The sequence below is a fragment of the Strix aluco genome, chromosome 29 (genome assembly GCF_031877795.1).
Source record: "Strix aluco isolate bStrAlu1 chromosome 29, bStrAlu1.hap1, whole genome shotgun sequence".
Lineage (NCBI taxonomy): Eukaryota > Metazoa > Chordata > Aves > Strigiformes > Strigidae > Strix > Strix aluco.
The window spans coordinates 3,952,098-3,975,599 of record NC_133959.1 but is presented as its reverse complement, the minus strand read 5'-3'; the positions used below and the strand labels follow the sequence as shown (position 1 = coordinate 3,975,599).

The window sequence follows — 23,502 nt, the reverse complement described above, 5'->3', positions numbered from 1 at the left end:
TCCCTGCAAAACCTCTTTATTGATATTAAAGGAACATGAAAGGCAGAGAGTGGCTTCCAGCTGTGGGAGGCTTTCATCCTTCAGGTTTTGCCTTCCCTTCATTAAACTCTTGCAATATTTCTGTTCTCCAGGAGGAGGCTGATTCTTCCCAGCAAAAGAGGATGAATTGTGTCCTTCCATTTCCACTGCTGGTTTTATAACTCCTGTTCTCCTCAGTTCCTTCTGCTGCCCAACTTTGCATGACTTTTCAGCATTATTGTTACAGCAATTTAGTGTTTCAGACCTTATCACAGAGGGATACAACACATCTCCAGAACCAAATATATTCCCAGCTCTCTAGTTACGCTTGGCACCGTGGCCTTGCAAGCCAAAGCACTCTCCTGATGTGAATGCAAAGGCTTGGCAGAGAGTTGCAGAGAGGTGGAGTGGTGGTCAAGTCCCAGGAGAGGTGAATAGCTGGCGTGTCTGAGCACTCTCCTTGACAGATGCAGAGGGCTGGAGAAAAGGCACCATCCTTTGGTCTGGGGCAGCACTTGGCCTTAACTTGGGAGATCAAAAAATTTCTCCCTTCATTCCAGAGCTCGATCCTGCCCTGGATTGTTGTGAGTGGTGTTTGCCCAGAGGTTTTAATGGCAGCGACAGACTTTTCCCCAAAACACGGGGTTGGTTTTGCTTTCTGCTCTTCACCACCGGCACTGCTGATGCTTGTGGGTTCTCCTGAGCCCTTAAGCTGCTTGTTAGAATTGCTTGGAAATAGATGCCAACTTGCAGATCTGGCACCTTCAGTCTCCAATAAGCCTCACTTACCTTGAAACTCCTTTTTCTTTCAGTTTGGTGACCTCACATCCCTGTCCCCAACACTGCTGGACAAAGGTACTTCCTCTCCCTCAAGGGAAGTCCTGCTGGGTCAGGGTTGAGTCGCTGTGGGAGGGGGAACCTCGTGCTGACTCTTCCACCCGGCTCTGCTGGGGAAAAGACCCTCTTCCCCTCCGGTCGCCACTCTCATGCTGAGACCTGTCCTTTGCAGATGACATTAGTGACCTGGGCAGCGAGGTGGACACAGACTCCCGGCGCCTGGGGGAGCCGCTGGTGAAAAGGGAACGCAGCGACCCCGGCCACTCGCTGCAGGAGATCTGAAACGGGGACTCGGCTTTTCTCCAGCTGGATGAAGACATCCGGAGCCAGGTTTGACAGTCGCAAGCCTGAGCCTCCCCGTATCTGCGTTATTAGTGCCTCTTAGTTTCTCTTTATGTTTACTTGTGTTTGAGGATGGGCTCCGGGGGTGAGCTCGGGTGGGTGGTGGGACAGGGCTGGTGTGGCCGCCTGCTCTCCTCCAGCGTGAGAGGGCGAAGGTCCAACGTCTGCTGCTGAGCGATGGAAGCCTCCGTGGTGAGCAGCGGATCGGATGTGCCTGGCTAGGAGAGGCTGTCCTCCTCTCCAGCCCGAGCGAGCCGGGCCAACGAGGCTTTCTCTTTCAGGGAAGGTGGTTTGGGTTTCTTCCCCACTTCTCAGACTTCACTGTGATACAAACTTGAACCAATCAGTGCCCAAGAAGAAGGAAAATTACCTGACCCTTCTCCTGCAGCCTTTCAAGACAAGCTGTCCTGGCTCTGGCTTTGCCAAATCACTCGTACCGGGGAGCGCGGGACAGCACGTCTCTCTTGTACCCGCCTGGGGAGAGGGCTCCAGGCTGGTCCCGGTGGAGTGGTGCACGTGCAGGCTCTGGGACCGACACGTCCACGTTCTGGGACTGCGGGACGAGCGTTCCCAGCTGCTCCCGTGTCTCCCCAGCCTGGCGTTTCATCGCTGCTCCGCGAGTGCTCCTGGGACACTGTCAGGGCAACTCAAGATACCAAAGGACTCTGAGGAAGCAGCAGCTGGTCGCAACGTGCGTTCGTTGCCCCCTGCGCTCTGATGCCCGTGGACGATCCCCGGGCGATCCCCAGCCTCACCAGGGTACCCAGGCAGAGGGGAACTGGTCCCATGTCCAGGATTTTGTAAAATTCTCGCTGATGTCCTGCTAAAATGTTGAAGGTGGGGTGCAGCTGCCTGCGGAGCTGCGTCCGGAGGGCGAGGGTGTGCGACTGCAGTGCCTTAGGGTGGGCCGGCGTGCCTGCTTCCCCCCGCTCTGGGCGAGCCGGCGCAGCTCGGACTCTGATAAAACAGCCCGTCCCGTGTGGCAGCGTGGGGCTGTCACGGGCCCCGGGTGTGCTCAACACTGCGGGGGCGTTTCCCCTTGCTGAATTGCTTTGCCTTCTCCAGCGTCGTTGTGGTGGTGGCTCCCGTAGGGCTGAGCTGGGGGAGCTTCTGCCCCAGCGGGGTTTTATTTTCCTTTTCCATGTGCTGTGGGGTCTGGGCTGATGTGGACTACAGGGCAGAGGAGGGGGGTGGAATCTGTCATCAAACCAAGGTGCAAAACAAAGCCCTGGGGCAAATCTTTCTGTGAATAAAGGCCGTGTCATAAATAGCTTTTATTATTATTATTTCTAATGATACAGTATTTGATGTGAGCTTTTCCAGGGGTCTCGTGTACATTTGCATATCAGAGTATACTCTATCCAAATATATTATTTACTCATTCCAAATGGTACTAAGGTAGCTGTGACACTTTAAAAAATATTGCTAATTGAAAGTAAAAAGAAAGTGTGTGTAGTGGCACATCTTTCCCTCTTACTGTCCCGTGCTGTTGTCTGTCAGGGTGATGTTTGTCTGTATATGTCTCATATTGAAGTAGCAGGAGACAAGTGAGAAAGCCGGATTTATCTGTAAATAATGACAATGAATACTCCCTGGGTCAGAGTCTGCACTTCAGATTCTGCTGATGAGATAAGATTGTCTAAAAAAACAACTGAGCAACAAAGTCTTAAACTCCCCTGCTCCCACTGAGTGTGATATTAACTTCAGCTGGTGCATTGGCTCTTCTTTGCAGCCACTTCCGACCGAACCCAGCCACCTTCTGCTTACCACGGACGTGCGAATGAGATGCTCTGGAGCTCTGCAGCACTGTGCAAGGAGTCTGGATAACCACCTAAACCCGAAATGCACAAAATTCCCAGCTAAACCCGAATAGCAATAAACATATATCAAATGCTCAGGCCTGTACAATAATTGTTGTGGTCCCATTTTTTCTTTAATCACTGGAAGGAGATGTCAGGCAGATGCTGCAGCCCTGCAGTGTCGGGGGGAGTTGCAGGAGCTGCCCCGTGCAGTCTAATTAAAGCAGTTTTTGGGCAGGGATGTGGTGTCTGCAGGAAGGCAGATTCACCTCGAAACAGCAGCTGGTTTGTAGGGGTAACACGTCCATCACACCAGCGTTCGTGGAGGGGAGAAGAGGCTGAAAGGTCGGGCTGCTGCTGAGCACGGGACCACGAGAAGCATTTTCTAATTACGCTTCCAAACTAATTGTGGAGGATGGGAGCAGTGGGACAGGGATGTGACAAGTGACAGATAATCCTGCTCTGACCCCTTGGGAGGGGGAAGGTTTAGCCTCGGCCCCTCTTCCCCCCGTGTCTTTACTTCCCTCTCCCTCTGGGTTATGCCTGGTCTTGCAGGGATGGCTGGACCCGCCTGAGCCTCTTCCTTTGGATCCTGAGGCTCAGGGCTGGAGCAAGGGCGTTATTTCCCCCTGGCTCCCTGGGGGGCCGAGCAGCAGCTCCTGACCCCGAGCATACCTGACTGCGAGGGGAAAGCAAAGCGCAGCTCAAAATGATCCCGTTAAACCCCCCCAGCTCCGGTTTGCCTCTGGCCCCATCGCCCCTCCTAGATGGGCAAATCCCTGCGGGGAGTTCAGTGCGGGGGGGCTGGGCTGGGGAGCCGCCGGGCCCCGCGGTGGGACCCCGGGGGAGGCTGGGGGAGGCCGGGCTGCCTGCGTGGCCCCTTGACAGGGACAGGGAGCACCCGCCCGTGGGCGAGGGGTGGGTTGCAGCACCGTCACCACGCGTGATTCCAGCAGAGAGACAACTCGGGATGGTGGTGAGGGGGGGTTTAGCCCTGGGGTGTCCTGACTGGTGGTGGATCTGCCTCCTGGGCAGATTCAGGTGATGGGTGTCCTCGTTGTCACCCGCCACCAAGTGCCACCACCCTTCAGGGACCATGGCTGCTCCAAGCTCCCGTGCCAGGCGGCTCTTGGCCACCCCTCCCATCCCAGGACTTCTCTTCCACCCACCATCTCACCACCACCCAGTTCCCAACCAGCAGAGAAAGCTGGAGGAGGGGGTGGCAGGGGTGGGGTGGTGACACCAAGTGCACCAACCCCAGGGAAACCAGGGGAGCGTGACATCCTGGGAGTGCTTTGGGGTTGTCGGTCCCTGTGACTCGTCCCACAGGGATGAGCTTCGAGCTGGACAGTGCGGCACAGCCTGGGGGGTCATTGGGAGCAGCCCCGTGTGACTGGGGCAGGGGGGCTCAAGGTGGAGGTGTGACGAGCCCTTGGCCAGTCTTTGTGGCCACAGGGCACAGAGAAATGTCAGCTGAACCCCAGGTCTGAGGGTCGGCCAGGCCAGGCTCCCAGCTTTGACCTCTCCAGATGGCAGCTCTGGTTCACAGCCCCTCTGCAGCCCCCCACCCCATGCCCTGACATCACCCCCCGCTGCTCCGACAGCCATGTCCTCACCTCCGTTGCCCTCCCGCTGCTGCCCAATGTGGGGCACAAGCAACGGGGATGAGTTTCATCCTGGACCTCCTTCCCCATCCAGTGCTGAAGCTATGGGCTGTCCTGCCCTGCAGTGTCACCCCCTCCCAGGGGGCCCACGCCCTTCCCTGGGCTTCACCCCCTTCTTGGGGCTCTTCTGCTGCCCCTCATTGGGGTGGGGGGTATTTCTGCAGGAAGAAGGACCTTTGCTCATCAGCAGGCAGCATGAGGTGCCCAAACAGTGCCCTGGCCTGAGCCCTCCCTCCACTTCCACGTGACTGTTACTGTCCCTGTGCAAAACAGAGAAACTGAGGCACAGACTGAGATGCCTTATGGCAGCAGTTCGCTGCCCTGCTGGGTATCACGGGGTGCTGGTACCTCTGCTCCTCCTCTGCTGGCCTGGCCTGGCCGGGCCGGGCTCCACACCCGCTGCAGGAGGAGCCCGGCTGCTCCCGGGGCTCAGCTGGGACCATTTAACCTGCAGATTGGTTTCACCTGGAGCCTGGTGGGTCTTGGTGGGGGCAGGTCCATGACCACCCTCTGGGACTCTTCCTGGGTGGCTGCTCTTATAAACCAGCAGTCTATGTGCTCTCAGGGCTTTTTCTTTCTTTCTTTTCCTTTCTTTTCACTTTGTATTTAGGAGTTAGTTTGGAGGTGGGGAGGATCGGGGCCTGCTGCTGGCAGGACTCTAGGATGTAGTGCCAGGATTTTCCACCCTCTGCAGCGCTGCCAAGCAGGTAAGGGCACAGCAAGGAACTGCCTGACTCCCCTGTCCCTGGGCTGGGGGTGGGGGCTACAGCTCAAAGCAGGGCTCTGCCCACGGTCAGGATGTGTCCCAGCACTGTCCTTCTCCTGTGTAATGTCCCAGATGAAGGATGATGTCGTCACATGGCTCTGGGGTGGCCCTAGGGCTCGGTTCCCCACCCAGCTGCAGCACCCCTCTGCCAATGCAAAGAAATTCCTTCCCAGCACTGCATCTCCTCTCACCACGGAGCCGCTCCTTTGCCCTGCTCAGCCAGAAGGATTTCTTTAAGAGCTTCGATGGGTATGTGGCTGCTGGGATGTGTATGAGGGTTGAGTCCTGATCTTGCCTCCTGTATGTCTCCAAGGGAACATGTCCCTTGTCTGGGATGGGTCCAGTTTCATGTCCCAGCACCAGGAGGCTCACAGTGTGCAGACTGGTGTTGCTCCCCTGTAGCCAGGGTGAAGCTGATGGCCCTGGGTCTCACTGGTGTCTCTGCTATCTGCACTGTTGTGGCTGGGACTGGGCAGTGCTGCACATCCCAAAGGCCACCAGCTCACGCCTGTGTCCCTGCTGCTCTGCCAGGAGCCTCTGTGACACGAGTGATGCTTTGGGGAATGATCTGTTGGGCTGCAACTGCTCCATGCCCGACCCGCAGCTGGTCCGGAGGATTGTGTCCCAGGTGGAGTTCTACCTCTCTGATGAGAATCTGGCCAAGGACGCTTTCCTCCTGAAACACGTCCAGAAGAACAAGATGGGCTTCATCAGCATCAAACTGCTGACGTCCTTCAAGAAGGTAGGCAGCCCATGGCACCGGCCAGCTGGGGTGGGGAATGGCCTTCATGTGGAGGATGTCGGGGTGTCTGGGTGTGCTCTGGCTGTCTCTGGTGGGGTGTACGGGGAGGTCCAGGCTCCTCTCAGGCTGTCTGTATCCCAGTGAAGTGCTGATGGTGCAGAGCTGGGCTCTGCTCTTTGCCTTCAAAGTGCTGCAGCAGTTCTCCAGCCAGGGAGGGTGGCTGGGGAAGCGGTGAAGTCCTCAAACCAACCCCAGGGCTGGATTCACCTCTTCCACCCATGATCCCCCCAGGCTGCTTTGGGAGAGAGATCATTGCTTCACTGAAATCTGCAGGGAAGTGCTGGTGGTGTGATGTACAGGAAAGCTGCAGCTTGTTGTCACAGTCCAGGGGGCACTGGGGACCTTCTGCGCACCCCAGAGTTGTTCATGTGAAAGGGGGATATTGCCTTGCTGTGACCTCAGGCTGATGGGGTTGCAGCCTGCCTGGAGGATGGGTTTAGAGTGGTCCCTGCCTGGGGAGACTCACAGGGACACGGTGGCCCCCTCTCTCCTGCAGGTGAAATATCTGACGCGTGACTGGCGGCTCACGCTCTATGCCCTGCAGTTCTCGGAGCTGCTGGAGGTGAATGAGGAGGGCACTAAAGTGAGGCGGCGGGTCCCCATCCCCGAGTCCCTCCTGAGCATCCCCCCCAGCAAACTGCTGCTGGCCTGGGAGCTGCTGCCCCAGGAGCAGGACATGCTGCTGCCACTCCAGAAGAATTTCCTTGAGACCATCACGAGGATGTTCACCCCCTTTGGTGCCATCACCTCCATCCGCATCCTGCGGCCGGGCCGCAAGCTGCCCTCGGATGTGCGGAAATACACGTCGCGCTTCCCCGAGCTGCTGAGCAAGTGCTGTGCGCTGGTGGAGTACGAGAGCCTGGAGAGCGCCCGCAGGGCCTTTGAGGACCTCGGTCGCCAAAGCCACCCAGGTGGTGAGAGCATCAGGGTGGTCCGGCTCTGCGGGAAGGGCTCCAAGAAGAAACCTGGGGCCAAGAGGGAGGTGGTGGAGGAGCTGGTGGACCGGCTGGGTTGGAAGGCAAAGACAGCAACGACAACCTTCCCCTACGACGCTGGGGACTCCCTGCTCTGCAGCTCTCCGAAGATGGACAGTGCCCCAACGTCACTGTCCCTCCTGAACAAGGACCCCTTGGCACCCGCCTGGCCCGACAGCGATTTCAAGCCCAGCGACTTTGGCAACACCTTCACTGGATCGCTCCTCACCAGCAAAGTCTTCCCTCTGCTCGGGACAGGCTTGGGCACCAGCAGCTGCTATGGCCTCTGCTCCAGCACCGAAAGCCACCGTGGCTGTGGCTGGGGGAGCGGGGTGGGTGCCTGGGCGCCCTGGTGCAGCAGCCCTGCTCCTGATGCCAAACCTCCTCCCGAGATTCCCCTGGAAGCGAAGAGGGTGCCTGAGCCCTTTGGCCGGTGGGACGGGGTCCTTCGCCTGCCCCGTGGCCCCGATGGCACCAAGGGCTTCTACAGCAGCACTGGGAGAGGAGAGCTCGTCCTTCAGCACTGAGACTCCTTTGTGTTTGGGTTTGGGGCTTTTTCTTTTCTCTTGTTTTCCTCCTTTCGAGCAGAACAACTCTCCATGGCCCCCAAGAGCTGCAGGTGGTGGCAGTGCAGCTGCTCCAGGGGACAGGAGTTTTGGGGCAAGGCCGATGCTTGGGGCAGGTCAGCGTGCGAGGCGAGATGCTGAGCAGCAGCGGCACCGGGAGCTGCGCCGCGCCGAGCTGACGCCGACGGGCCTGCGCCTGCCCGGGGTGCAGAGCAGGTCCCCCACCCCAGCGGCATCACTCAGACTGCCCTAAGGAAGGGGCTCAGCTCCCCAGCCAACCCCCAGTGCTGGGGGACTGCCCCAATGGGGACCTCATCCTGCACCATTGGGCAGCCAGGCCTGGGGAGCTGAGGCCATTTCCCCGTGGGCCCAGGTTGTGGAGCTCGGGTGGGAAACAGGCAATAAAGAGACATGAAGTTTCCAGGCACTTTTGGGCTTGTGCAGTGATATTTTTTTTTTTTTTTTTTTCTTTTTCTTTCGCCTGTGGCCTGGTCTTGTGCCTGCCCAGGGTGCAGCCAGGCCAGGGGAGGAGGGTCCCAGCCTGGCCGGCAGCTCCCTCCCTGGCTGTTCCTGGGGTGATTTGGGGTTCTTTTGCTGCGGCAGTGAGGCGATGCCGGGCTGCGGAGCGGGGTGGGAGGCGAGGAAGGGTGTGAAGGTCTCGAGGCTGGAAAGGGCTTTGCAGCGAGCCCTGTCCCCGCGGGAGGGGACACTGGCCACGTTCAGGACGAAGGCCTTGTGGCCCTGGCTGGGGTGTGTGCCCGTGCCCCCCCCGGCCCCCCAAGGTCTGTCCTGGTGCCAGGGGCTCCGTGCTGCTTTCTGCGTGGGGCCGTGTCCGTGAGTCCTGCAGGGAGCCGTCTGCCCTGGCTGACCCGCCAAAGGGCTGCTTGGCCTGGGGAAGGGGCCGGGGGGGGTCTCCCCCACCCGCCATTGCCTGCCCCGCTGGTGGTGACTCGGCCCTGGGGGCGGCTGGGTGCCCTTTGGGGCTTGCTGGCTCTGATCTGGGGCTGTTGCACCGTTGGGTGCCGTTTCGCGGTGCCCCCTGCGCTGCCTCCCCCTCCCACACAGACACGAGAGGTTTTGAATAAAAGAGATTTTAATGACAAACAAACAACAAAGAACATCCCATCAATACTACTCTAATCCTAATCCCTCCCCCCCAAATACACGAACATCCCCACCCACCCCCCCCAAACAGCCCACCCTCGACCCCCACCCCCCAAATACAATAACATACCCCCCCCAATACACCACCCTCCTCCCGCACCCCCCAAATACCCCACCCTCATCACCCACTGCCCCGCTCCCCACATCACTCTCTAGTCCCCCCTGGCCCCCCCGGGCTGGCTGTGACCGCCCTGCGCTTGCTGGGGGGCGGTGACAGGGTGCTCTGCCCCCGCTTCCAGCCCCTCTTCTCTGGCATGGCCGGCTGGGATGGGGGCGGCTCCATCCCCGCATCCCCCCACTGCTCCTGGGCCTCCAGCCCCATCAGAAAGTCCTCCAGGCCCAGGACGCTGTCGATGGTGTCGGGGATGGTGAAGTCCAGGCAGAGCAGCTCATCGGGCAGCTCAAGCGAGGGGGAGTCACAGGGGGGGATGGCTGCACCGGTGTCCCCAGGGTCCCCAGGCGTGGGGCTGCTGCTCTGACTGTCCTGGCTGACCCCCACCGAGTCCAGTGACCAATCAAAGAGGCTCAGGGCCTCTTCGAGCAGCATCTCATCACTCAGTTCGAGGTCTTCTGGTGTGCCCCCAAGGTCTTCATTGTGGGGGACAGCACCGGGGCTGGTGGGGACGTTGCTGCCTGGGGCTGGCCTCGTGGGGGTGGCTGTGCTGGAGATGTTGGTTCCCGGTTGCCCCTGGACATCCTCGTAGATGGGGATGGACACTGGCAGCACTGGGGAGCCTGGGGCCATCGCTCCCCCCTCTTCCCTGGTGACTCCACTGTCCCCAGGTGTGGGGCCGCTGCTGGGACTGTGCTGGCTGACCCCCACCGTGTCCAGGGAGTGACCGAAGAGCCTGAGGGCCTCTTGCTGAAGCATCTCTTCGGTCACCACCAGGTTGTCCGTTGTGTCTCCAGGTCCTTGGCTGTAGGGGTCAGCAGTGGGGCTGGGGGGGACGTCGCTGCCTGGGGTGATGTTAGTGCCCAGGGGTGCCCCCGCGGAGGTGGCCATGCCGGTGATATTGAAGGGAGCAGATGGCCCCTCGACGTGTGCGTAGCCGGAGATGGATGTGGATGGTGGTGGCACGTTGGTCCACTCATAGCCAAACACACGGGGGTCAAAGCAGCAGCCGCATGGAGCCGTCAGCAGCTCTGTGTGGGTGAGAGGGAGCTGTGCTGAGCTGGGGGCACCCTCTGGGGACACCCACCGAGCCGGCCCCCATCGCCAACATCCCCCAGCTCTGCGCCAGGCACGTGGGGAGCTCTGGCTGGGGAGCTGCCCGCGGGGTGAGCTGCTGTGCCAAAGGGACGGGGTCACAAATCGGGGAGGAGACTGGCTTCTCCGAGGTGAAAGTGGGAGAGATGGCGCCAAGTATCTGGTAAATTCTCTGGCTGTGGGCTGTACTGGGCACACATCAGCCAGGCAAGGGCAGGGACACTCGCCCGGGCTTGCCGAACCCCCATGCGAAAACTGTCTGGTGAGGGGGCACGGGAGTGATGGGGGTGCTGGGATGCCTGTGGTCGGGGGTGCTGAAGGTGCCGGGGTGCCGGAGCAGAGAGGGGTGCCATACCTGCTGGGGGGGCCTGGGGGGCGTGGGGTGCCCCCCCCCGGCGGGGTGCCCAGGCTGCGGGGAAGGGCTGCTCCTGCCCGGGCAGTGGGCACAGGTTGGCTGAGCCTGGAAGAGAGACAGGAGCCATGGCTGGCGCTCACCTCCGCTCTGGTCCCCAAGAGCGTCCCCGGGCTGCAGGGGTCGGGGTTGGGGTCGGTGCCTACCTTGGGGGGAGAAGATTTTAGGGAACAGAGAGAGCCGCAGGAACTGGGGCCCAGGGGCGTCCCAGGAGTTGCACAGAGACACCCACCCTGGTGGCAGCGCCATGGTTTGTGGTGGGTGTTTGTTGGTTGCTAAGGACTGGTGGGTGTTGGTTGCTAAGGACTCTCTGGGGTGTCCCGGGACGGAATGTTGGGGCTCCCCGGGTTACGCCCCGCCCCCAGCAACCTCCCCAGTTCCACCTGGGGAGGGAAAGGGTTAAGGGGGGCTGGGCACCCCTATGGGCACCTCTCAGATGCTGTGGGTATAAATTCTTTCTTTAAATACTATTTTTCATGGAGAAAAAGAACAAGTTGCTTCAGCCGAGGTGTGTGGGGACCAAGCTGCATCCTCAGCCTTTTCATGCCACACACCAAATGCATTTGAATCTCCTGCCTGTGATTCTGTTCACTGCTCTGAGTGGAGCAACCGAGACAGGAAAAAGGACCTCGAGGGCGCAAGGGAAGCTCACGCAGTGTCACTTGGCCACATGCTCTCCCCTGGCATCGCTCATGCAGCGCTTCAGGTCCTTCAGTCTCATGTATGAAACAAGCAGCTCTAGACCCTCCTCAGAGGGGTCAGGCTTTCCCTGGGTGTGTGATACCCAGGAGGAGATTGTACACCCCGCTGCATGCTCCCAGAAAAGGACTAGATTCTGCACAACATCCGATGATGAGATGCTGGGGGTCTTTGTGCTCTACAGGACCCCAGGGATCGGGTTAGTACATCCCCTCCTCAGACTTGGGAGGATTTGGCAGTACCAAGGATGTCCTGGTAGGAACAGAGGCCTCTCACTCCCGCTGTGTGAACAGTGTGTGGCGTGGGGGAGTCGGGACAACTCCCGCCATGAACTGGAGGCCAAAGATCTCTCCTGGCCTGTATCCTCTTAATTAAATAGACTGTTCTCTGTTAGTGAGGCACCTCTGGCTGCAAGTCTGTGAAAGGCCATCTGCTGCGTAACTCGTGGCAGGGACCAATACTGGGGGCGTGAAGGCAACCTCGCTTCTAAAAACATAAAAGTTTATTTCATTTCAGAGTGCAGCTTAGCAACCCCGCTCCTCGACACACACCAGCCTAACGCCTCCTCTTGACCCGCTGCCATGGGAAAGGGCCTCATCAGCCCTATCTGTAGGAATTTGCCTTGTGTTTAGGCAAGAAGGTGAAGCTGGTAGGTACAGGTCCCAGAAGCAGCTCACTGGAAGAAAGGAGAAGAACAAAAAACCAAATCAAATCAAAACAAATAAACCCCCAAACAAACAAAACCAAACAAAAAACCACAAAAAAACCCAAGGAGAGATTTATCTTCAGTACAGCAGAGCCACCCGCACCCAGCTGTTGCATGGCTCCGTCGCTCTACGGCGATGGTGACCGCAGTCAGATGTGTCAAATAAGCCCTCACCCTCCCAAAAATTTAGGGCTGCTGCACAAAACCAGCTCTGGTGCTGAGCTTTAACCCTGAGCACTGTGCTGGAGGGACGCAGCCTCCAGATAAGGGCAATGCTCTTCTTGCTGGGGAGTCACCGAGAGCCGATGCCAAAATGGGTTCCTGAGTTTGGTGACCTGAATACCAGCCTCGCTGCTGGCAACGACGGGCCTAAAATCAACACGAGCCTTTGAAAAGCAACTCCCCACCTCTCGTTGTGCTTCTGCAGAGCCAAAACCCTGTTAGTGCCAAAAAGTATTAAGGTCAGATCTTAAAATGATGTAAGCCAGTTCTACTGCGATCAGATTTATCCTAGCTTAAGACTGCAACTATTTCACACTTTGGAACACACATTGTGTTTTCAGTGCAGAGTGATTTTCTTTATAGTCAAGGAGGTTTAACTTATTTCCTGGATGCTGGTTCAATACAGCATCACTAAAACTTTCCATAAGACATGTCAGAGAGAGAGTATCCCAGCAGGGCACAGAATTGCCTAGCAGGAGCCTGGATCTACAGCACAAAAGCAGAAATGGAGCGTGCTCAGAGAACCCCGCTTCTGGTTTGCATCTCCTTCAGATGAGCTTTAATGAATAAACCTGAACTGCTTTAAACTTTTGAGTTCTTATGGCTATAAATGTCTGTTACACGGCATTGAAAAGACCACAGGTTACAAAGTTTTGTGCAGCCTAACGCAGGCTTGAAAAATGGCATTTAAAAATTCTGATCAAAACTCGATGTACTTGTAACATGGTTTTAGGCAGCTGTTCCCAGGACTAACAAAATGGATGAGGATTAGCAAAACCAGAAAAGGCTGTAGCCATGCTCTATTTTTGCTAATCTCCATTTCCATGAGATGGGAAATAGCAGCTGGCTGCTCCAGCTCACATTTTTGCTGTCTTTGAGCTTGCAAAGTCATTTCAAGCCAGTGCCTGAAGGACTCGTAGGTGTGGGGAAAAACAGTTTCCTGCATGAACTCAGAAATCAGATCATGAAGAATGGGGAAAATGCTCAGCTCTCCTAACTTGGGGATGGGCACTGCCTGCCTGCCTGGCGTCTGGGTGGGCCTGGCAGGGTGGGACCGTCCGGGCAGAGCACGGAGGGATCCTGTGCCGAAAGCCTCAGACGTCCCATCGCTGCTCTGTCATCTCTCGGTTCCTGTGACTGTTCTGGGACAAACAGCGTGTCATGAGAGAGGTCAGCTATTCCAGATTTGCAGCGGGTACTGGATGACCTGCTGAAGCAGATACAGGGATTGAGAGAGCTCTTTATGGCAACTCCAAACTCCGTTAAAACCTCAAAGTACTGGTTAACCCTTGCTGCTTTCTTACAACCTCTTAAACTGATGGGAAAGAGCCATCACCCCCCCTTTGGAGAATGCCTGCGGGCACAGTGATTTTGTGAGGCTCTGCAATGTCCCTTCCGAGCAATTTCAATGAAGTTCAATGCTTTATCACCTTATTTTAATCCAATCATCCACGTTTTGGCTTGCCATCAGCGTCTCCAGATAGTCTCTCCCCACGTAGTAAGGTGGCCGCTCATTAATTTTCTGAGGTAGGTGTTCTAATAAGCCAACTGGAATATACCTGGAATAAAATGCAATGGCAGCGTGTGCTATTGTTCAAAGGTTTGGTGCATTGAAGACCCTCTCAGCCGGGGAGAATTACCTGCACAGGAACGAGAGCCATTCCAGCAGGAACTTCCTGGTCTTCTCCACTCCCTGAGTATCTGACCCCCAGTGCTCAAGGCCATAGTTGGTGAAGTCTTTGAGGATATCAAATCTCTCGCTGGAGGAGATATCCCAGTGTCTCTGTTCCTTAATTTCAGTGAAAAGCCACGGCTTGATGAGTGCCCCTCTGTAGCCAAAAAAAATGTGCAATTTTTCCCATGACTGATGCTTCTGAAGACGCCAACTTTAAGAGACTTTCCAGCACTTATTTGTCAGCCAATGCTGCTTTAATTTTTTTTTTTCCCAATTTCAATAGGAAGCTGCTGTTAGTTCCCACAGACACAAACTGATTTTACCAAGTTTCAAAGAGTAGTTTCAGCAAGAGGAAACCTCTCGTGTTTTGGGTTTAGGGGTTTTTAAATGCTTTTTTTACTCTTGCACTGACAGAGCTCAGAAGCAAAGGGGACACACACGCACTTGCCTTGCAATCATAATTCCTGAAACACCCATCTGCATGGCTCGATTAGCATCTTCGTAAGACAAAATATCACCATTTCCTGTCCAGAAGGGAGAAGCCAGAGGTCAAAGTGATACACGAGGGCAAGTCAAAATGAGTTAATCCAGGCATGGGATAAAATTCAAAATGGACACAGGGTCCAAAAGCCAGATTGTCCAAGGAGGTTCTGGGGCTCATGTTTAGACTCCCAGGGATGCTTCTGATTAATGTTCCCCTTACAAGGAAAAGGAGGGCTGCTCCTCTCTTCTCCTCCACTCCCAACTCCTACCCTGACAGTTTAGCTGGGACTGTCTGTGCCACGGTGCCCAAGAGAGAAAGCACCTGCTAAAAACAAAGTGTTCTGTGTCCTGCCTGTCCCTTCTGCTCCTACTCCACTCAGTGCTTGTCACGCCCAGCCCCAAGCACATGGGCAGATCTGCGCTGCACAAGAGCTGCTGGTAACTCCCTCCATCGTCTCAGCAGCAGCAGTACTCCAACCTTCCCCCCAGGCTGAACGTCCTTGGGAGCCTGTTTTTAATTTTTTAAAGATATTCCAAATCAAACACGCGGCACTTTCAGCCCACGTGACAAAACAACAGGAACACCTACCAAAAAGAGGCATGGGGCTTGCTATTTTAGCACACTCTGCTATGTAGTCCCAGTCAGCACCCCTCGTGTACCGCTGCTCCCTGGATCGGCCGTGAAGCTGAGGAAAAAAGTTGTAGTAAGACCTCACCGAATGCCCTGGAGGAGGCAGGGCAGAACGGGAGTGCTGGGGGAACGTGCTTCTGCAGAGGCAATGGCAGCGGGCTGGGGTAAGGGCTCCCTGTGGATCCACAGCCCAGGCAGTTGCTACCAGGCTGTGGAAGGGGTTAGCAGAGCTGAGAAAGGGCTGGGTGCTTTCTGAGGAATGTTTTGGCTATTTGCAAGCCAGAGTAAGAAGCGACTGTTCACAGTGAAAGGGAATATTCATTGTGGGCAGGAACTACTCAGCCCCATGCAAATGAGATGGCCCCATCGCTTCTCCAGCCCTGCTATAACAAGGCTTATTGGGCTGAAACCTCTGTTCCAGAGCACTGCAGGAACCATCTCCCTTCATAATGGATACAAGGCTCAGGAGCACCTAGGAAAATGCTTCCTGCATCTGAATTTTTCTCTATTATTAGCATAAAACACTAAAATGTAGTAGGCAGCTGGTCAAAGGCATTTGAAAGATGCTGTGGGGAAGGGTAAGGTCACCTCCACGTCATGCTCTAGGCTGACACACAAGCAGAGTTTCCCAGACACCAGCCAACAATCTCACACCACAGCAAGTATCCCCGTACCGTGACCATGGATGCTCCCCACTCTCGGATCTTGGGGATTATTTTATGAGCCACATTAATCTTTTCTTGCACCCCCGTCCGTATCTTCACAGTCAGTGGGACGTCCAGCACCTGCAGAAATAGGAGAGTGAGGCCAGGCCCAGGCAGGAGTTGGCTCCATCAGCTCATCTCCCGCTGCCAGCAGGTGCTCTGACTCACCAAATTCATCCCTCTGACGATCTGTTCAAACTTGTTGGACCGAGTCATCAGAGCACAGCCTCCTCCCTGGGAGACAAAAAGCGGCACAGTCAAGACTTTCTGCTTCACTGCACAGCAAAGAGCCTCCTTGGAGCTGCTCAGCAGCAGCCCTCTGCTCAGGGAACACAGGTAAGACTTGGAGCATCTCAAGGCTTGGAGAAAGGCTCCAAGAGAGAAAATTCTTCAACAAAAAAACCCCAACAGCCCTTTTCCCTTTCAACTTCTGCCTGCTGCCAGGCAGAGACAGCTGACCATGCCCTGCTCTTTGAACAGCTTATTCACCTTCTTGCTGAAGTCTAGTGCCCACAAACTGGGAGCTCCAGATCAGACTGGCAGGAGCAGATCAGGTAGCAGCAGACGAGGCAAGAGACAAGCACCTATTGAAGGAAGCCAAACACGCTGCAGAACGTCTTACCTTCTTGTAGACCAGGTCAATGGGACACCCAACATTGATGTCTACAAAGTCCACTTCAATTGTCTGGTTGAGGAGCTCTGCACATTTGGTCATCGTGTCTGGAAACGCTCCCTCCAGCTGCCAAAGGGGGACAGGTTACATGAGTTCAAGGAGCAGCTTTTCTCCTCAGAAGTGAGTTATCATTTGTTTGGTTATCAACATGATAGCGCTCACCTGCACCCCAAAAATATCTTCAGTGTGATGCCGTTTGAGGAGAGCCCACTCAGAGGACTGGCCCTGAAGCAGGTTTGTGCACACAGCCATCTCTCCACAGGTGACATCTGCCCCGAAGCGCTTGCATATCCTTCGGAAAGGGAGGTTACCACACTGAAAGAGACAGCAGAGAAATGGTTTGTCAGGGGATTTGCTCTGTTCCGAATGTGGCAATGGCAAATTTTGACAAAAGGACAGAATTATCTACCCACCGTGGTCAGTGGAGCCAAGTAGAGCTTGCCTTGGATTTCCAACTGGAAAACAACAAGGATGGAGAAGCATGTTAGCAGGGCTGAACCAGCAGTGGTTAAACAGGAAGATATTCCAGTTAGCAATTTTATCACTTGTCTTGGGTAAAACTTAATAGGAAACCCAGGAAATCACCGTTTTCTTCAAGAACCTCAACTATTCCCTGAGAACCTATCATTTGAATAAAAGAACCAGAACCATTTGTTTTCAATGCTCAGCTTGGAGAAAACTCCAAGCAGTTACAGACACAGAGGCTGGACAGACTGGCTAACGGATGCAAGGGTGGAGGTGATGAAGAGGAGAAGGAGGCAACGCTCTCACCCCAGGAGAGCACCGTGCAAGCCAACCAACCCCAGCCTTGGCTCTCCTTGTGGATCATTCCCACCCCCACTGACAGCTCAGCCCCTACCCTCCTTTACAAGCAAGGGCTGCAGCTTCTCTTGGTTCTCACCCCTCCAAGGACACCACCACAGTCCCAAGAGCTCACCTTCCTGCATCCTTCCCCTCATGACAGTAACGTGGTCCCCAGGCAGCTCTGTCCTCTGCCTGCCTCTCACCCAGCTAAGAGGTCTCTTCTGTCTTCCCAAGCACAATCTCAACCACTTCACAGGTATACAAGAGACAGCAGCCCTCGACCAAACTCTCACCTTCTTCTTCTCACATGACCGCAGCTTTACAACGTCTTCGTCTGTCACCAGACCCACTGTTTTGGTGGAGGAAGCCTCCTCGCCACCTGGGAGGCCAGGACTCTGCAAGGCATCTGGTTTGGGATCTTCTCCCTGCTCCGGTAGCACAGGACACTCGGGGCTGTCTCCCAGGCCCTCCTGGGGGGTTGTGCAGTTGGACACCTCTTGCTCCTCTGGAGAGTGCCCTGTGGCTTTGCCTCCCTTCCCACCATCACCGTGGGGCTTGGCCAGACCACGGAGATACTCATCAGCCTTCCTGAAGCTAAACTTCCTCTTGCGCAGCTGGTGCTGGAGGTCTTTGGAGAGGTTGTTCCTCACCAGTGACTTCCCTTCCCACTGCTTGGCGAGGTCCATGTTGATGATGTTCTGGTAGCCGTCCCCGAGGTGGGCCTGGGCAAAACGGCAAGTGACGCCGTAAATGCACTTGCCGAAGGTTTCAAAGAGCACGCAGCTGCGCCCCAGGTCAGCCGGCTTCGCAGCCATGTACTCGCCGATGTCGTGAAGGAAGCGGCACCGTGTGCCGAAGTAGCACTTCTCTGCACACCCCTTAAAACAATAAAGAGGAGGTTAAAACCTCTGCCCTCCACTTGCCTGCCCGGGCACGCCTGTACCTTCCAGCCGAGGGGTGAGAGAGGGGCCAGAACCGCTCTGAGCACCCACCACTCCCCCGGTGACATTGGGTGCCTCATGAAATGCTCCCAGGAAGCTGCCTGCTGGAACGTGTCGCAGAAGAGCGGGACGTACCCACTTGAGGGGACGTTTTAGCGCTACTGCCTCAGGGAAGCTGACACCCATCCCACTTCACCCTCTCCCAGCCAGCCAACGGAGGCGGTTTTGCCAGCACAGCCCCCAGCGACACTCTCCCTGCTGGGAGTTTGCCCCCGGTGCGGCTCTATCTTCAATGTGCTTTCCTAGACTTAAAAATAAATGCAGCCCTTGAGCAGGAAGGACCCACAAGGGTCCCAAATTCCCCAGAGGCGCACAGAGCAGGGCCCCCACACCCTACCTGCGTTACCGACGGGCACAGCCTGCTCTGTTCGTAGTGGTTGGGTTTCATACACGGCCTGCTCTTGTTCTGTCCCCGGGCCCGCTTCCGCTCCGTGGGCTCCTTCTCCTCCGCTCCAGCATCCTCTCGGCTTTCCCCGTCCTGACCGAGGTCCTCCGATCTCACCCGTTTGGCGGGAGGCTCGCTCTGGCAGCTGTCGACATCCTCCTTCTTCTCCTTGACCTCCTCCTCCTCCTCCTCCTCGCTGCCCACCTGGCCGCCGGGCTCGCCCCTGGCCCGCAGGTAGGCATGGAACTGCTCCTTGGAGGCGAGGAACCTGCGGAGACACAGCACCCGGGTAACCCCAGCCACGGCGGGGAGCGGGGGACGGGGGCGAGGAGGCTGCCTGCGGCGGGGGGGCGGGCACGTACCGGGACGGCCACGGTGGAGCCGGGCACGTACCGGGGGGGGCGGTTATGGAGGGGCCGAGCACGTGCCGGGGCGATTATGGCAGGACCGGACACATCCCGGGGGGGACGGCTAAGGAGGGGCTGGGCACGTACCGGGACAGACATGGAGGAGCCGGGCACGTACGGGGGGGGGGGCGGTTATGGCGGGGGCAGGCACGTACCGGGGGGGCTGGCGGGGCTGGGCACGTACCGGGACGGTTATGGCGGGGCTGGACACGTACCGGGGGGCCGGGAGGGGCAGGGGCGGGGCGGAGCGGCCTCAGGCCCGCACTCACCGGGCGCGGACCGGCGCCACCCCCGCCGCCACGGCCGCCGCCATGCTGCTGCACGCGGCGATGACGCGGAGCGGGGCGGGACCACGTGACGGGAGCGCGAGCCCGGCGGGCGGGTATAAAAGGGCCGGCGGAGGCCCGGCCGCCTCACAGCGGCGGGCAGGGCGGGCTGCAGGAGGGGGGCGGTGCGCGGGCGGCTCGGTGCCGTGAGGGGACCACAGCGCTGCTGAGGGCCGCGTCTGTCCGGCTGCGGGAGACCTTGGGGCCTCTGGGCTTGCCGGGAGGCACCGGGGCTTGTCTGTGGAGGGAGGCCCTCAGGAAGGGCGTGGCTGTGGGGGCAGGCAGTTCCCCTGCCCCGGGGAGTGCCTGAGCTGAGCGGCTGCCTGAGGGCGGAGAGGAGGCCGGTGTGTGGCCCTTGCACTTGGGAGAGCCGTCGTCCCTCGTGTGGATCTTCAGCACTTCTCTCTATTTTGGGGCACCTCCTGCGTGTTATTTCATGAGGGATCCAAGATTAACAGGGATTAACACCAGCTGCTGTCCAGGCCTTGCTCTTGAGCAGGACTAGTCATGGCTTGAGGGACAGGAAAAAAACACCTATGGGCTTTTGTCTCATGACTTCTGAGATGTTCCTTGATTTTAGGGGGAGGGTTTGGCTCTTCTGCCTCTTCATAGCTGTCAGCTGGAGAAGATGGAGCTCTCTGCAGGGATGCAGGGTGCTTGGTGTGGGTTTTTTGCATGCTTGGGATTTTTTTTTGAAGCAGTAAATGTAAGGCCTGGTTGCTAGGTGCTCAGCCTAAACTGAGGGGATGAGCCATCTCCTGTTGCACAGAGCTGTAAATCTGCCTTGGAGCTGTCCCACAGGCAGAATTTTGTTGTGGCTGCTCCGGCAACAGGATTTTTCATATTACCCTTTGGAAACATTTTTAAGCTCAACCCAGCTGAGGCACACAAGGGCTTTGTCTTTCCATCACTGAGAAGATGGGAAGAGCTGGTCTGTCCTTGTCACAGCGGGCTGCGTGCCATCGTGGCTTCCTCTGCCATGGGCAGGCTGCAGGATGGATGGAGAAGCCATGAGACAAGGCCACTTTGTCCTGAGACTGGGATTGTCCTCTGACATGGGCTGTAGCCAACACAAAAGTGACTCCAGATCTGAGGTACTGCCACCCATTCCTGATGGTTGTGTTAATGAGGTTCTCCTGCTAGTGCAGTGAGCAAGGATGGGGCTCGTGAGACTGGCTGGAGTGTAAAGTCTGCCCTTGCGTTGGGTCCATGGGTGGAAGTTCAGGCTGTAAAACAAACTGATGTGTCAAGTGTGGGGTGTTTGGTGTGAGATGCACACACTGACATTTGCTCCCTCCTCTGGAGCTGCCACGTCTTCCCCATGTGTTTGGGACAGTCGTTACAGGCTCTCCTGGTCCATAGTCCCTGCATGCCAGAAACAGCCAGCGCCTCGTCTGTGATGCTCTGAGCCCGTGCCTGGTGTGCGTGGGCCTCAAGCAGGAATGATCTTGTAGCGAGGGGGCTCGCTGCCTCATGGGATGATGTGTTCAGAGTTCTCCTGGATGAGGTTTCCTTTCCAGCTTAGGCTCGTATCCCTTCCTTTGCAGTTATGCTCCGTCATCTGCACAGCCTGTGTTTGACTCACACTTGGCCTTGGCTACCGAGAGGGCGAGAAATAGCTGTGAAGTCCACATGAAGAAAGACCCCTGCTCAATCTTTTTTCCTGTCCCCCACCCTGCACTGAATCTGATGGCCTTGCCAGGCCCTTTTAGCTGAATAAAAAATTACCTCTTTGTTTTCATGAGCCCAGGAAAGCAGTCTGGAGAGCAGTTTCAACCCTGCGTTGTAACACAGGTACCAATAAGAAGCAGAAGGTAACTCATGTTTTTTGCCTTTAGGGGCTGCTAGAAGCTGGCGGAGAGCAGCCGTGCTTGTGGCGCTGGGGAATTACCGCTGCACTGAGTTTGTTTATGGGCACAGAAGGGTTGTGTCTGCACATGGGACAGAGGTAAGAATGCACGTGGGGCTTTAATTTTGGTGTTTTCCTGTTTTCTGTTGCTGTAGTGCAGTTCTCTCCAGATGCTCCATCAGAAATGTCTTCTGGCAGGAGCTGGGAGCCTGGTAGGGTGCTTTTGCTGTTGCCAAGGGTGGGCAGGTTGCATGATCAAGCCAGGCTGCTGCGAGAAGAGCTTTTGGCTGATTGGGTATTAATTAGTTTTGGAGTGAAATATGAGGAATGCAAAATACTATTTTAAGCTTCAGCTTGGCTGAGGGAAGGAAGGAAGGAAATGAGGCCCTGGGGATTAATGAAATGATTTCACTGATGTTTTTGTGGGGCAATAAGCCTGAAGTCAGAGTGCTTTTGACTTGCTGTACTCAGCTGAGGTCACAGACTTTCACATCTAATGCCTTCTCAGGGCACTGGCTCGGCAGTTTTATGAGGCTGAACCTCCGGCAAGCTTCCCCACAGACCCTGGTGAAGGGTCTGAGAGCAGAGCCCGAAGCCCCTGGGATTGCCAGCTCTGCTGCAGCCTCTTGGGCATGGAATTGGAGCCAGCTGCAGTCTGTGTCATGCATCAGCAGGGCAGCTCCTGCCCGATGTGATGGGGGCTTTGCCACATGCAGCCGAGCAGCTCGATGTTCCCCCGTGGTTGTTAGAGGATGTGTACAAAGGAAGTCGGGGGAATCTCTGCAAGGTTCAGAGAGGTGCTGCTCATGGCTGCTTTAGGTTTTTCACCCCTTGCTGTAATTGGGTGATACTGTTGTTGGGAGGGGGGCCGGGGAGCGGGTAGCTGTGAAGGTGGCGTTGCGGCTGCCTGAGCTGGATGGCTTCTGTGGGTGACTGTAGTGCTTGGATCACTAGAGCGGCCACTTCAAGATCCTTCAGCAGCACTAAAGCAACTGAAGAAAGTCAATAGCCAAGAACTTGCTGGGAAAGGCCAAGTCAGGAAAAAAGGAAAGGTTGATTACAGGAAAGTGTGATATATATACAGGAAGAACTAATTCAGGAAAAAGTTCAGCTGCTTCAATGTCCAAGTTAAACAACACACGTGTATTAATGAAACTACCCCTTCCATGGGTTCCTGCATGAAACTCGGATGTGTCAAGCCCCTGGTTCTGGCTACTACACCCAGGCGTTAGCTGAAAAATGAGGTTCTGTAGCAGCCCCAAGAGGTCACCTCCACAGCTGCAATGGGGTGAGAGCAGGGATAGAAAATTGGGCTGGTCACGTTTGTTTGGATGCCTTTCACAGCAGTGCAGTAATGTTCTGACAACCTTTGCTGGTTAATTGTGTAAACAGGCAAATGCCACAGAAGGCAGGTGTGAGATTTGCCATTGATGTATGAGCAGGGTGGCTAGAGCTGGAAGTGAACCATCGGGTCCTATCCATCTTCTGGTCAAAGCAAAATCCATTCCTCATGTCTATTGTCTACTCTTTTATCCGGTCTTGTTTTTAAAACCCCATGCAACAGCACTTCCAGCCTTCTGCAAAGGAGACTGTTCCCATTGCTCATAAATCTACTATCAGGAAGCTGTTTCCAAGATTAAAGCTTAAATGTTTCCCCTCTCTAGTTTCAAGCCTCAGCTCCCAATTCCCTTCCTGCCATAATCACCAGGTCTCAGCCTCCTCCCAGCAGCTGATGGTTCATGTGGATACACGCTGGGGTCTCCATACCCCACACCAAAACCCCAAAAGCCACTGTGCCATGTCTGCCCAAGAAGGCCTGTGGTGGGACACTTTGGAAATGAGGTGGGCTCCTCAAATGATTGTAAATGGCTGAGCCAGGCTTTAGGCAGGCAATTGTGTAATGGCACTTAGAAAAATATCTCTTGCTGTAGTTCCCTCTTGGGTAGTTTGAGCTGTTCAGAGCGCTGACTTAGCATTTGGCCCATGGATGGAGTTGTTAAAGGTCATTATCTGGGCAAGGCCTGTGTGGTTTTGGGACAAGCTGTCAGCACACGGGAAGTGGACTGGAGTCCAGGGTCTGTTGTGGATATCGTACCACCTATGGCAGGAACGATCATTCCTGAAACTCTGATGGTAAAACCATGGTGGTGAGCTCTTGGATCTGCAAAATGTACATGGAGTGTGGGCAGGGATTTCTGACAGAGGAGGGAGCGAGGGACAGAAATGTACAGGACATCTGGGCTCACATGGGAGCAAGGGAGCAGTATGGGATCCTGAGTCTCTTGGCTGTGGCACTCAGCCCTTCATTAGTAAAGCTTGGAGAAGACCCCAAGTCTTTTCATCAGACCCTAAAATAAGACAAAGCCAAGGCACCAGTCACAGGAGA

At 56.1% G+C, this 23,502-nt stretch overlaps 4 protein-coding genes across 15 annotated transcripts in view; 2 read left to right on the top strand and 2 right to left on the bottom strand.

The window, feature by feature from the left end:
- RFX2 (regulatory factor X2) overlaps positions 1-3,108 on the top strand; it is a 60,700-nt gene extending 57,592 nt beyond the window's left edge. For 9 of the 10 annotated variants that reach the window (XM_074808660.1, XM_074808664.1, XM_074808667.1 and 6 more), the window contains 2 exons: positions 831-873; positions 1,028-3,108. In XM_074808660.1, coding sequence (XP_074664761.1) covers positions 831-873; positions 1,028-1,137 — 153 coding nt within the window. In that variant the 3' untranslated portion in view covers positions 1,138-3,108. The remainder of the gene's footprint in view (positions 1-830; positions 874-1,027) is intronic. The other variant, XM_074808658.1, reaches the window with a different exon arrangement.
- A 2,400-nt stretch (positions 3,109-5,508) lies between these two features.
- Positions 5,509-7,729, top strand: LOC141916512 (la-related protein 6-like). The gene is made up of 3 exons (XM_074809117.1): positions 5,509-5,675; positions 5,958-6,168; positions 6,725-7,729. The coding sequence occupies exons 1-3, from the start codon at positions 5,509-5,511 to the stop codon at positions 7,727-7,729; spliced, it is 1,383 nt and encodes a 460-aa protein (XP_074665218.1).
- Positions 7,730-9,077: 1,348 nt separating this feature from the next.
- Positions 9,078-11,272, bottom strand: PRR22 (proline rich 22). Its single transcript, XM_074808738.1, has 4 exons — positions 11,214-11,272; positions 10,698-10,861; positions 10,495-10,599; positions 9,078-10,075 (listed from the first exon to the last, which is right to left on the bottom strand). The coding sequence occupies exons 1-4, from the start codon at positions 11,270-11,272 to the stop codon at positions 9,078-9,080; spliced, it is 1,326 nt and encodes a 441-aa protein (XP_074664839.1).
- Positions 10,533-19,281, bottom strand: DUS3L (dihydrouridine synthase 3 like). Of its 3 annotated transcripts, XR_012621106.1 has the most exons (14): positions 19,211-19,258; positions 18,487-18,802; positions 17,442-18,026; positions 16,758-16,799; positions 16,507-16,659; positions 16,294-16,410; positions 15,840-15,905; positions 15,642-15,752; positions 14,926-15,022; positions 14,302-14,377; positions 13,819-14,007; positions 13,609-13,737; positions 11,802-11,926; positions 10,533-10,599 (listed from the first exon to the last, which is right to left on the bottom strand). XR_012621106.1 is itself a non-coding variant. In XM_074808754.1 (13 exons), exons 1-13 carry the CDS (start codon positions 19,252-19,254, stop codon positions 11,854-11,856), a joined length of 1,998 nt encoding a protein of 665 aa, XP_074664855.1. In that variant the 5' UTR covers positions 19,255-19,281; the 3' UTR covers positions 11,731-11,853. The 3 variants fall into 3 exon arrangements, 2 of the variants coding, with proteins under 2 accessions (XP_074664855.1, XP_074664854.1); XM_074808754.1 differs by lacking the exon at positions 10,533-10,599 and having other exon boundaries at positions 11,731-11,926; positions 19,211-19,281; XM_074808753.1 differs by lacking the exon at positions 10,533-10,599 and having other exon boundaries at positions 11,731-11,926; positions 17,442-17,870.
- Between the last annotated feature and the right edge of the window lie 4,221 nt (positions 19,282-23,502).

Coding starts and splice junctions, on each gene's coding strand:
- DUS3L (XM_074808754.1), bottom strand. CDS start 19,254: ATGGCGGCGGCCGTGGCGGCGGGGGTGGCGCCGGTCCGCGCCCG. Junction 16,660..16,757: donor ACTTGGCTCCACTGACCACG/GTGGGTAGATAA, acceptor TGTCTCTTTCAG/TGTGGTAACCTCCCTTTCCG. Junction 11,927..13,608: donor GATGATTGGATTAAAATAAG/GTGATAAAGCAT, acceptor CCTTTCTTCCAG/TGAGCTGCTTCTGGGACCTG.
- LOC141916512 (XM_074809117.1), top strand. CDS start 5,509: ATGTCGTCACATGGCTCTGGGGTGGCCCTAGGGCTCGGTTCCCCACCC. Junction 5,676..5,957: donor TTCTTTAAGAGCTTCGATGG/GTATGTGGCTGC, acceptor CTGCTCTGCCAG/GAGCCTCTGTGACACGAGTG. Junction 6,169..6,724: donor TGCTGACGTCCTTCAAGAAG/GTAGGCAGCCCA, acceptor TCTCTCCTGCAG/GTGAAATATCTGACGCGTGA.
- PRR22 (XM_074808738.1), bottom strand. CDS start 11,272: ATGAGACTGAAGGACCTGAAGCGCTGCATGAGCGATGCCAGGGGAGAG. Junction 10,600..10,697: donor TAAAATCTTCTCCCCCCAAG/GTAGGCACCGAC, acceptor TCTCTCTTCCAG/GCTCAGCCAACCTGTGCCCA. Junction 10,076..10,494: donor CCCCCAGGCCCCCCCAGCAG/GTATGGCACCCC, acceptor TCACCCACACAG/AGCTGCTGACGGCTCCATGC.